At 36.1% G+C, this 13935-nt stretch overlaps 1 protein-coding gene across 1 annotated transcript in view; it reads right to left on the bottom strand.

The window, feature by feature from the left end:
* The window catches only part of LOC139739228 (uncharacterized), a 52343-nt gene extending 38809 nt beyond the window's left edge, over positions 1-13534 (bottom strand). Inside the window, exons 1-3 of the mRNA XM_071649845.1 lie at positions 13426-13534; positions 3583-3688; positions 2838-2907 (exon numbers count right to left, since the gene is read on the bottom strand). Coding sequence (XP_071505946.1) covers positions 2838-2907; positions 3583-3688; positions 13426-13534 — 285 coding nt within the window. The remainder of the gene's footprint in view (positions 1-2837; positions 2908-3582; positions 3689-13425) is intronic.
* Positions 13535-13935: the final 401 nt, after the last annotated feature.

Genomic DNA, 13935 nt, shown 5'->3' with positions numbered 1-13935 from the left:
CAAGGTCAAAGGTCAAAGAAGTCAAAGGTCAAAATTCTGTGTAGAAGTTTTGAAGCCCTCACCTAGTGCCATCACATAAAGCAAACGGAATCGAAATCGGGTTAGAAATGGCGAAGGAGTAGCATTTTGAAGCAAAATGTACAATATAGGTCAAAGGTCAAGGTCAAAGGTCACAACTGAAATTCTGTGTAGAAGTTTCAAAGCTCCCATGTAGTGCTATCATATAAAGCAAACAGAATTAAAATTGGCTCATAAATGACAGAGAAGTAGCAAATTGAACATTTTGATCACACACGGATGCACAGACAGACAGACGGACGGACGGACAGACAGACACACGGACACACACACGTACGGAGCCCGTTTCATAGTCCCCTGCTCGAACTCGTTCGGCGGGGACAATTAAACCTTTCTGGTAATACCTCACTTGTAACATAACAAGGAATATTCTAGAACTTATGATTATGAATATCCTGTATGTTCTTATCATTTTCTTTGTTTTAGGGCAGATTTAATTACAAATACCTCAACTAAATAAGAATGGAGTTAGCTCGTTTTGCTGTAAAACTCTTCACATATCAGATGTAAGTCATATAACCATCACATTTGTCATATACATTATGTTTAATAAATCAATTAATTTAAAATGTTAAGCAAATGTTTGCAGACATTTCATTTCAATGTTGGAGAAAAGTAGAAATTCATTTCAACCTATTTTTGTGAGTTTGGAGTAGGTTGGTCACATTTGGTCTTTATTTCTAAGTGAAGATCCACCATGCCAAATGACCAATCTACCAGCTTACCACTGAGTTGCAATAACAGGATATGGCATTCATTCATTATAATTGATGCAATGGTAATCTGACAAATACTGTATGTACACCAATTATTCAGTGCTGGATTATTAAGCAGACACAGTGCTACTAGAACCGTGCAGCAGTTAAGATTTTTACGAGGTTCATGTAAAATCATCACATCTGTGCATCGCAACATGCTGCAAGAGCTTTCATGCCAGCTAAATGGCTGTTTTATCTGCTTCTTTTTGGCAGCACTAATGACAATGAGAAAGGCATTGTTCACCCATTCCATACGGGAACCTGGTGGCCTGTGTATTAAGTCTATGGGGATTTCAGAATTCAGTATGGAATGGGTTAGAAGAATAGAAGGATGTCAAATATTTCGATGTTCTCTGCCAGTGGTTTCCATAGTCTTCCTTTACAGGGATGGTATATTATTGGTTGATTTAAGGATTCAGCTTTAAGAACTTTCTGCAAGATATTTAGAAACCACTTCATATAAATCTTAGAGAAAGTTAGCACCAAATTTTTATTAGGACCACTTTATTCCGCTTTATTTTTAGATATTTCAAAGCCAATTTTTATCAAAGAAACTTTGAATTCCTCTTAGAAATGTATGCTCTCCCATATTTTGAGAGAGGTTTCTCATTGTCTCAAAATACTTTCCTCAAAAGAAATTGGGAATCTGAAGCCCCATCTCAACCCAAAGTGTCCTATCCCTTTAACCCTTTGAGGACAGACTGATTTTACTGTAACACGCACTTCCCATAGGCACTTGCCCATGTATACTCCGGACTCGTCCTCAGTGGTTAAAGTGGTGAAGAATGGAACAATAAGATGTCTTGTATAGCCTTCTGTGACCAGTGCCTTTCATTGCTGTCATTATTGTTGCTACGTGATGGTTATACAACAAATGGTCTCTCATCTCAAATTATTCATGCAGCACTAGACGGGGGCTTTATTCCTTCAGCATCAACAGCACTCCAACCTGCCCTTCAACTCTAACTGATCGACCAATTATAACGACAAAAATCCCACCAAGGTCTACATATGTGCTGAAATATGCACTGATTTACAGCTACTAATATTACTATCATGGCCTGCTGGGCACTACTGATGATCAGTTTCCATCATTTGTGCTACTAACCTGTTGCCTTCTAGTATCAAAAGAAATAACTATTATCAGAACTATTATCATTATTGATGTTGTTCTTCTTCTTCTTGAGATTGCTATGATGAAAATGATGATGATGATGATGATTATTATTGTTACTACTGTTATTATCATTATTACTATCATTATCATTATTATCATAATCATCGTTGTCATTATTATCATCATTATCATCATCATCATCTTTATCATCATCATCACTAGTAGCAGTAGTGACAGTAGTATTGCAATAATCATTTACTGTAATTACCATTATCTGCTACAGCATATTATTACAACATTTGACTTTCTCTAAATGATATCTTGGAATCTATGCTGACTATCTATGCACACAGTCTTCACAGGCAGTTCTACATATTAACCCTATCTGTGCCAGGGACTTTGGACAGTGAGTACAATTCTGTGTCAAAACATCACTCAAAACACAAAGTGTTAAACCTATTATAGTGCTTGGAATTAATGTTTCTTACGAATGTAGGGTTGATATCATGTAAAGGACAAGTTGTTGTTGTTATCATTGTTGTTGATGCTGTTGTTGTTGATGTAGTTGTTGATGTAGTTGTTGTTGTTATTGTTGTTGTTGTTGCTGTTGTTGTTTTTGTTGTTCAAATGCTGCCTCTGCAGCTGCTACTACTACTATATTACCACTAGCACTACTACTACTACTACTACTACAACTACTTCTACTACTTTACGCTTGCACTTCTACTACAAGTACTTCTACTACTACTGCTACTACTACTACACCTACTACTACTGCTGATGTTGTTTGTTGTTGTTGTTGTTGTTGTTGTTGTTGTTGTTGTTAATGTTAATATTTGAGTGATGACTCCCCCCCCCCCCCCCCCCATTGGGGGTTTCCTTACCTGAGCCGCTGAACCGTATGAATCCAATAGGTTCTCCCAGACCACAAAGAGATTCTTACAACTCTGCCACCTACGATGAGAGAGAGACAAAAAAAAATATGAATGGACAAAACATGAACACCCGAACTTTACAGGGAAAAAAAAATGTACAAAACATGCTAGTATGAGCATAAGATTGCAATAAAGAGAAAGCCAGCATCATCACCTTGTGATCGCTTGACAACTGACATTGTCGATGTTTAGTAGTTCTGTTTAGTGATTAATCATATTGTCCATGAAGAGACTGCAAAAAAAAAAAAGCTTGGCTTTTTAGCACATTTCCTCCATTTTTATCAGTTTCATTCTAAATCAATATTTTCGAGAATGAAGCATATTTAAATAGCTTTGTTTATTTTCACAGTATTTTTCTCGTTATGATATTGTAGGGGCGTACTGATATTGTGTTATTATGTGTATGTATATAAATGTTTTGTATCTTTGGAAATGAAATAGAATGAAAAGAAATGAATGAATGTTGTAAATTTAATGTTTCAGGAGTAGTAATAACAAACGTAATTCAATTATGTTTGTTTGGGTTTTTTTTTTTGTTCCTGTAAACACAAAGTGGAAATAGATGCAAAATCACTCAATCAATCAATGATGCATGGATGTCATGGACGTATGAAATATTGTCGTACTTGTGATAAAGGGGCAAACATTTTGTGAATAAAGGAGAAAAAAATGGCATTGGAAGCTACCAACTCACCTCTCCTTGGATAATAACGTCTTTTCCTTGAACGTTTCCACGAGAGATTGAAGACTACGTGAGAAGTCCATGTGGGTCTTGGAGACTTGGATGTGGAAGTCGGCAACTGAAAAAGCAAGCAACAGGAAACAGGGAAAATGACTTTCATCTATTTTTCAACCACTTTGACCTCTTACCTGGACTTTTGACCTTTTGCCACTATCATGTCAAGGAAATTCTAATCCAATTATTTCAATCCTCTTTGCTAAATCATATTACCATTGGACATTCCTTTCTAGATAAAGTTACAGAACTTTAGAAAATGCCATGTTTAGCCAAAGTATGATGAACTTTGACCATTGACCTCAATGAATTTGGCCGAAAACCTATTTTATTGATAACTATTACAAGTAATAAAAAAAAAATTATGATTTCAAAGTTTGCACATCACATAGTCTTACTCTTCCTGCTCTTCTCTTGCTAATACCCTTATAAAGTTGTGTTCTTTACATGTATGACAGTTTGTGAATGTTTTGTTAGTACCAATCTGAAAGTGTTTTCTCTTTTAGAACATCTAAAAGCAACAGTCTTGGAAATACACAACTTCATGAGCAAAGCCTAAAAGCAAGTGTCTGCCCTGCAAACCCTCTGGTGGTACAGATTTTAAACAATCTCTGCTCAAGTAAAAAGTAATTACATCAAAAGGGCATTCCCATGCATTCTGGAATATTTTGGAAGATTGTTGAATTATTTCTCTCTGTTTTCTTTTTTTCATTCTTGAAAAATGCAAGAATGTATATGTATACAAATGTATGTGATGAAAAATACAGATCAGGCATGTTTATCAATCTTTGAGTCTGGACATGTCAAGACTAGCAGTGAGTCACGTGATCAAGCAAGGCTACAGTCGTGTCTCCAATCAGACAGAGGATATTAACCCATTCCTTCCAGGAACCTAGTGGCCTGTGTATTAAGTCTATGGACATTTCAGAATTCAGTATAGATTGGGTTAACAGTAAGTGCTCATCCCCTACTCATCTGGTACAACAGTCATGTGACCGTTCCAGCTTCCTAGCGACTTCTCTGACAAAAAGAACTCTCAGCCCAACTGATGTGATACAAGATACTGAGAAGCACTGGAGACATTCTACAATGGGACATTTCATTTCATTCCACTTCATTTCATTTCATTTCATTTCATTTCATTCCACTTCATTTCATTTCATTTCATTTCATTTCATTCCACTTCATTTCATTTCATTTCATTTCATTCCACTTCATTTCATTTCATTTCATTTCATTCCACTTCATTTCATTTCATTTCATTTCATTTCATTCCACTTCATTTCATTTCACATCATTTCATTTCATTTCATTCCACTTCATTTCATTTCGTTTCATTTCATTTCATTCCACTTCATTTCATTTCATTTCATTTCATTTCACTTCATTTCATTTCATTTCATTTCATTCCACTTCATTTCATTTCATATCATTTCATTTCATTTCATTCCACTTCATTTCATTTCATTTCATTTCATTTCATTCCACTTCATTTCATTTCATTTCATTTCATTTCATTTCATTGCATTTCATTTCATTCATACCATTTCATTTCATTTCCATATCAAAAACAAATATTATTACAGTTAAAAATGCATGCATGCACCAAAGTGGCTGAAGAAGACAAATGCCATCAAGACATTCTTAAGACAGACAATTTACTAAAAATTATTATAACTATGATTTCCTGATACTGGTAAAATCTGTTTCCAAGTGGCCTTTTTCACTTCCATACCCTCTATTTGCATTGCTAGTATGCATTTCTGGGCTGTCTTATTTTGAATGAAGTTTCACTGTATTGAGAGTCCTACGTGTTTTGGTGCTATTGTAAAATTTTAATGATAACTGATGACAATAAATGATGAAATTATCTAAATGACAATATTAACACTTAATGATAGTCATGTAAATAAAAGTAATTAGCAACAATGACAGTACTGATAACAGTAAGATCATATTGCTACATATTTTCTAAAATCCCACTAATGTGTACTACTAATGTTTGTACATTTCATGACTCAACTCTGGGGTAGATTCCCCTTCAAGTATACTCAGTATCATACATGCTTGTAACTTCAATTTCATGCAGTTTGGTGACTGATAATTACAATTTGTCACACTAGTACAACATGAGAAATGAGGTCATTACAGCAATATATATTACAGCAATATATATATATTTTTTCTACTTTTTTTATTTTTTTTGCTTATCCTGATTCCATGGATACAAAAGTGAGGTTATGGTTATTTGGTTAACTGGTTTTTAATGTTTTCACTGCTATGAAGGTTGATCCTAATATCAAATTCATATATTTTGGTATACCCTGGGTAACTATGTATTCTTTCTTTTAGAATATATGGATGACCACCATGCTCTGCAGTAAGGGTGCAAGTCACAAGTTCAACACCCAGGAATCATAAGGCCCATGAGACATAGAGCCCACAAGTCATACAGCCCATGAGCTCAACACTATGCAAATAAGGCTTATTAGTTTAACAATAGGAAAACAAAGACAACAAGTTTGATACTACACAAACAAGAACAACAAGACCAACATATTAAAACCCTTTGATGTAATGTCAAACTTGAGGGACGTTCTTAGCGAATGTAGGCCTTTTTTGTTTAGTGTATGTCAAACTCAAGGGCCTTGTTTAATTGCCTAGTGTCAAACTTGTGGTGCTTGTTTACCAACTGTTGTATTCATGGGCCTTATTTGCCTACGTAGTGTCAAGCTCATGGACTGTACAATGACTTGTGGACTTTTTTTTTCAATGTTGAACTCGTGGGCTGTATGACTTGTGGGCGTTGGTTTTGTGGAATGACCCCCGAAGTAAAGGGGTTAATGGATTCCCACCACTGAGCAACAGGCAAAGAACTCCTTTTCATCAGAGACTCCTGGACATAAGGCTAACCACTTTTGCTTCCTGGTCTTGCCAAATTTACGAAGATGAATGTGTGAATGTTTACAATGAAGCCATGAATTCATCAACTTGAGCTGGGATCTCACTGTCATAAGTCATTTTTCCCTCCACTGAAGACAAAATTTGGTCACATTCCCCAAGAAAAGTGGAATTAATTGCAATGTCTGCCTCATTTTCATGTTCCATCTTTTGATTTATGAGAGAAAGGGACGCTGCTTGGAGCATCCGTCATGTTAAGGGATCATCACCATCAATCTTCGCTCACTGCATTCACTTTTTACAGCAAAAGAGCGATAATCACCAAGACTCATACATTTTTCCAGGAGTCTAACAATCCATCATGACATGATTTTCAAAGCACCATTCATATCCAGGCATGCTTCTAATGAGTGTACCAAAAAGCAGGCCTCAAATTAACCGACGGCCACCGACGGCCATGGCCGTCGGTGCCCCTCTCGTTGGCCGCAATGCCTTTTGTTTTTTTATCAGAGTTACGGCCAAAAAAAATGTGCCCTTTTTCTTGGGGCCGTGGTGCCCTTTTAGAATGAAAGTTATTATTTATGACGTATGATATGCCCTTTCTCAAAGTCTCTTAAATAAGCTTGAACAACTTTCCTGATCTCAAATATCATCCCTTTAGTTCACTCGCGTCCCGATATATCTGATTCAAACTCAAAGTATCTTTCCGAGATACGAGACGATGTGTACGTACATGTACGCCCGACCGGCTTTTACCGTCCCGACTGCCTCCGCAGCGCAGCGGCCGCGAGTCGAGTATGTACTAGCTATAAGGCAGCGCATATTCAGATAAAGTAGTAAAGAGTGAACACCAAGTTCACCAAGAAAAAAGAAAAATCCCACGATGCCAAGGTGTGCCAGACTGGGGAATGGGGAGGGGTGGAGAGAGAGAGACCAATCAACAGAAGAAACCGCGCGTACTGGCGCATTCTTGGAGGTCATGAACTGTCTGTCACAGACTAATCATAGCAATCTACACGCGCATGCAAATTCCTTTGCCTTGTGGTTTTGCCAGCCAGCTGTCGGAATGTGCTTTGAAGTTTCATGGCAGCCTGGCCTGGCTGGCCTGAAAGGGTGTCAAGTTTCAATCAATACCTACTGTTGTTTTATTCCTGTTTTAAAAAATGTCGTTTCACCTGATAGAAACGCGGAGACCGGGAATGTGTTACAGCTGTAGGGAAGAGGTTTTTGTTGTGTGTTGCACTTTGTGTGTGTGTGTGTGTGTGTGTGTTTGTTTGTTTTTCTCGGTTTGTTTTTCTTCTTTCTTTTTTCATAAACACCAAACATGCCCTTTCCAATGTGGCCTTGGTGCCCTTCTGACTGACTTAAGTGCCCTGGCCTCTTGGAAAAAGTGCCCTTTTCTAAATGGCCTTGCCCCTCCAAAATCCTGTTTCGAGGCCTGAAAAAGAGAACTATGGAGATTCAGAAAATCAGAATTTGCTGTAAATACTAAAACTGCCCCTAAAAAAGAATCATCTTGAATTTGCATTGAGAAATAACCTTCCCATATTCCAACCCTCACATTACCAATCAACATGATGTCTAGAAAACTAATGGTAAGTGAATACAGACTATTCTTATCCCTTAATTCTTACTTTGTCAGGTAATACCATATGGCCTTTGCCTGCTGGACTGAAGCACATTGCTACACCTGACTGGGCTTGCAAAATTTACAACTACATTAGGGCAAGTTTGGAAGTATGACTTTAATGCTGATGAGAAAACTTGGGAAGTTAAAGCTAGAATGTGCCTGGACATATAAAGGGTTAAAAGATTTGTCTAACAAAACATAATCTCTGACATGAAATGCATATCATTGAAAGCAATACAGTAAAAAGGATAAGATATCCAAAGAGAAAATATATCTTGAAGAAAACTTATATTCAAAAAAAAAAAAGAAGAAGAAGAGAGAAGTACAACAAAAATCCCTGAACACCGTGACTTCTGCCAAGATGAAAAAGGTACAAATTTATAACCTCCACTTGTAACCCACATGTGTTATAAAAGTGCAAGTGTCACACTTGGTGCCATCTGTGATAGATAGATATTACCAGCGAGAATTGATGGTAGGCAATTTGAAGATATCAATTTTCACAGGTTCATCGGGGGAAAAACAGATTGAAGAAGTAGCCAGTGAACTCGTTTCTATGTCATAAGAAGAGGCTCATTCATTATCTCTGCCTCGTGTATCAATTTTTTTTTTCTCCTTCTTGATCTCTTTCGGGATTACAACGAGAGAGGACCAATGAAGGGGTGAAGATTAGGATTGGGTCCATGTTTCTTAGTCTGACTCAAGATTTCTTGTTCGAGTAGTTTTTATTTATGAAGAAAAAAAAAGAGTACTGACCAAAAAAAAAATCTTCCCAGATTAGAGACATCCCACAGGACCTATCAATCATTTCTCCACCATTTTATCATTTTCATATGATCTGCTTTGCAAAAAAAAAAATCAAGAGAGGTCATTTAGTATCTCTGTCTAATTCATCATCTTTTTCGATCTTTTCTCGAGAACCAGACAGAGTTGAAGAAGTGACTCGGATTAGTCACAAAACTGCTCAGTGAAATTTCAGAAGTAAGTCCAGGTCAAACAGATTTAATTTACACGCTTTTTCTGGATGAATCAAAATCTACATTGATATATCTAGTCATTTCTTTTTCTTTTTCTTTTTGTATCCATCTATCAATTCATCCACCATCATCCACATTTCTATCTACCCTTCTATCAATCTAGTCTATATATACATATCGTAGCTGGGGCAACAAACCTCGTATCTACAAAATGTCAAATGTTTAGGAGAGCAAAGAAACATGGCAGCCAAAGCACTGTATCCAATGGGATAGACATTCCTTTGACATGACATGGTGGCTTCATTTTGGGGGTAAGACATCTAGAATTTGGACAGGACATCACTTAAGTGATTATCTGACCATTCATCCAAAGAAGTCATTTTCACCAAAATTGCAGATACAAGGTCTTGTCATCCCAGCGACAATATCTATCTTTATTTGTATATCTATCTTTATTTGTCTATCTATCCATCCATCCATCAACCTTCCATCTATCTACCTATCTATCTTAACATCTATCTATCCATCCATCTCTACACATATATATCTATCCATCTATCTCTATCTCTATCCATCTATCTCTATATGTATATACATCTCTATCTATCTATTCATATATCTCTATCTCTATCCATCTATCTCTATATGTATATACATCTCTATCTATCTATTCATATATCTCTATCTCTATCCATCTATCTCTATATGTATATACATCTCTATCTATCTATTCATATATCTCTATCCATCTATCTCTATATGTATATACATATCTATCTATCTATTCATATATCTCTATCTCTATCCATCTATCTCTATATGTATATACATATCTATCTATCTATTCATATATCTCTATCTCTATCCATCTATCTCTATATGTATATACATCTCTATCTATCTATTCATATATCTCTATCTCTATCCATCTATCTCTATATGTATATACATATATATCTATCTATCCATCTATTCCATGATCTCCGGTATACCACTGACTCTGTACGTGAAACATATATCTCTCTGTTCTTTTTAGGTACCTATTTTTTTGTACCTATTCCTTTCAGTATCAATCAATCAGCATCTGTCTCAAGTTATCAATCAGATGATGAAGGACTGATGAGGGGTATAACCAAGAGAGCAAAAAAAAAAAAAATGCATCAGTTTTGATGAGTCATCCTCACCTTCATAATTCCCCAGAGTATTTGAAGAGTTTGTTTGCAAAAGCCGATAAGTCCATTTTTGAAGATATTGTAGTACGGTCTCTGTCATAAAGTACAAAATAATACCTTTTAAATGATATATTGGTCACTACATATAAAGGTAAACTTTTGAAGTTATGGTCAAAAGAAGCAAAATTTTTCTTATTATTCTCTCTATTTTTCTTGACCTTTAATTGCAAATATCTCCATTTGGCAAATATGGACTTATCGGTTTCTGCGAACAAACTCTTCATTTATTCCTTGGTGCCATGGATAATAAGCATGCTGAAATTCCCCCACAAACTCCCGTGAGCCAATATCAATCCACTCTACAGCCGGACACCAAACTCTATAATCAATCACTCTCCAGCAAGGATAAATGTCCTTAAAGGGTAACTATACACTATAATCCCATAGGCTAGAGTTGATGGAGTAATATCAGATAAGCAGAATGGTAAAAAGAGTTAATTTGAATTGACCTGACCTGATTTTAAAAGGCATTATGGAAACTAAATTGTTTGACAATTGTTACTATGCTCTGTTACCATGGATTTGATCATGAGTACTTTCAGCCCTATATTGTTTTACGCATTATGTATTAAACTTCAATACATTATCAGCTGCAGTTTGTATTCTTGTATATGTTGTCATTTTGTTGTCATTAAGACATTGTATTAAACTTTTTAGACATTATTACAGAGCCTAAATTCTACGAGCTCCTGCTTTTTGTATGTTCGTCATGTTAAAATTTACTGATATTTGCTATTTGTTGGGTTTTTTATTTTTCATCTCAAATTGACTACATTGTGCTCTACTCCCTCTTGAAATCAAACATAATGTAAAATAGTGTAAAATGTGGAATATAGAATGATGAATAAAAAGTATCCCCTGTTATCACAAATCAATGGTATTAGTTGCAATCACTTGTATTGGCAGATGTGGTTATGCTACTATTACATCATAAGCTAGCCGCCAATTCAACTGTACCACAGTCAATTTATGAGCTGTATTGTTTACATCATATCACTGCAGTCATAAAGTAACTTGAAAGCAATGACTTTTAGGGCAAGACAGCTTCGTTGTTTCTAAATCTTCAACTACACACAAGATTTACAGATTTCAGTGTGAGAACCACAGGTAGAGGTATGTAAAGATGGCATTGTTTTCATTCAATTAGCAGAGTTGAAACTTTAAAACACAATAACTTCCTTTTCCATTCAATTTTCATACAAATTCTATCAATATCTTGGTCTGATTGTATGTTACATTTTTTTTAATCCCCCTCCTTGTACAACAGAAGTCCTTTAACTTCTAAAGTTAACTAGAAGTTTGTTAACCGCGATGAGGTAGTGACCGAACAACCCCTAACTTTAAGTTGGGATCAGGTCATTAGAACTCATTGTTAAAGCTACATAAAAGTTGCGCAAGGCACAACCAGAACTTGTATAATTTGGGCACATGCATCCTGTTACTAAGGGCACACAGCCCCTGTAAGATTGTAGTTAGGCTTGACACCAGTGAATGCTGAATGACTTCTAGTAAATTAACCCATTGACGACTAGCCTGGAGTATACTCAAGCAATTACATAAGTGTACCTATAGATTGGAAAATGTGTGTTGATAGCAAAAGCAGCTTATCTTCAATGGGTTAAGATTCATATGTCATTGCTTGGTTTTTTGCATGATATTGGAGGTAATGAACTATGATTGTGAAGTCCTGCCAAAAGTTATGAATTTTTGAAGTTTCTGCTCAGTCACACCTGGATAAAGACTAAGTAAGCTTGTGATGTCACATGAGTACAACGATATAAAGAAAGAATAAAGAAAATTCAACATATTTCCATTTTTCTCGCATAACAAAAGAACACTCGACATCTCTCTTTCAGAAGGCGGGGGGAATAATATTACCCTTAACATACGTCAGTAGCAAGCCGAAGAAATGTGCACTTTATTCAAAAAGTAAAGTTTTGTGAAATTCTCTTTTTATCTTTTTTATATAGTTGTACGCATGTGACATCATACACTGTAGTAGTCTTCTCATCCAGCAGTGACTGCGCAGATACTTAAAATATTCATAACTTTTGAACGGATTGTCCGATTTTCCTCAAACTTTCACTGATGTGTTCTATTAATATTGCTGCATTCTCTCAATCCTAATGTATATGAAGGTGGACTTGTCCTTTAAAACATGGAGTGCCGTTTGTAGCTCCATGTTTTAAAAAATGTATTCCTATGCAATAGGACATAGACACACATATATGATACAAATCTAAAGGGATGGGGTACTTTTGGTAGAGATCGGTCTCAGGTTTCCACCTTTTTGTGAGATACTGAAAAAAAACCTCTTATGAAATATGAAAGAGCATACAATTCAAAGACAAATTAAAAGTTTATCAACATTTTGATGAAAATTGGTTTTGAAATGGCTGAGATATCCAAAAGCCAAGAGGCTCTAGCAAAAGGTGGGACCCAACTTTTAATATGACCACTTTGTTTTACTTTTTTCTTGGATATCTCAGTCATTTCAAAAGCAACTTTCTTCAAAATTTAAACTTTAAATTCCTCTTAGAATTGTATGCTCCCCGGTATTTTATAAGTGGTTATCTTGCAAAAAAGTTAAAGTCTGAATCTCCCATCTCAACCAAAACTATACCACCCCTTTAAATCTCTTCTGATGCTGGACAGCAGTGGATTCTAATCACAGTCATAGTTATGTCATTGTCATCCTGATCATCAATATCAGCTTCACTATCACTGTCACAATATTCTTGTATACATCATTCATTACGAATAACATTATTACCGCCCTGACCCATTATCCTACATCTTTTCCACAATTGTGAAGATCAATCATCATAGTGTTGAAGAGCAATACAATCAAATCACTGCATTCAATTTCATCAACGCTTGAATCATTCACACAAAGAAAAAATTGTCATTATCATCATCATCATACATTTTTTTTAAAGCACCGAAAGGATCATAACTACCATTGCATTCAGTGCATGCGTTCAACTCATAGGTGTCATCATTATTATCAAAATCTTGTTATAATCGCTCTAAACACTAATTCAAATATCTTAACCGTTACCATGATCACCAAAATCACCATCACCATCATCATCAGAATCCTCCTCTTGAGCGGCTTCATCACTGTCAGTTTTGAAATCTGAATTCTTCACTGGATGATAGGTCTTCATCTTGACACAGAGTCCAAACTCACACGTGTACACACACATACACATACATACACTCCCAAACACACACACACACACATGCATTATATACAGTTAGCAAGTCCTCCTATTGCACCCCCACAATCAACAACGACGCAAGAAAAAACAAAACGGCACAAAAAAATTCAGGGAACAAATTGCACCAGTACTAGATGCACTGCCACCGATGAACAAAACAACATAAAGACAATAAAAAAAAAGACAAGAGGTGCACGGCTGTCTCCATGGTAACAGCTTTTTGGCTAGGCATCCAATGCAATGGGATGCAGCAGGCGGGCAGAAACTGTGAAGCCGGCTTAACGCTTCCATTAGCAACAAAAGGCTGCATGACGGCGCTAAGCCTCAATGACAAGTTTAGCAGTCAC

The sequence above is a fragment of the Diadema antillarum genome, unplaced genomic scaffold (genome assembly GCF_040938485.1).
Source record: "Diadema antillarum isolate AM-2024a unplaced genomic scaffold, OU_Dant_1.0 seq00000791_RagTag, whole genome shotgun sequence".
In the NCBI taxonomy this organism is placed as follows: domain Eukaryota; kingdom Metazoa; phylum Echinodermata; class Echinoidea; order Diadematoida; family Diadematidae; genus Diadema; species Diadema antillarum.
This window is presented reverse-complemented; position numbering and strand designations above follow the sequence as displayed.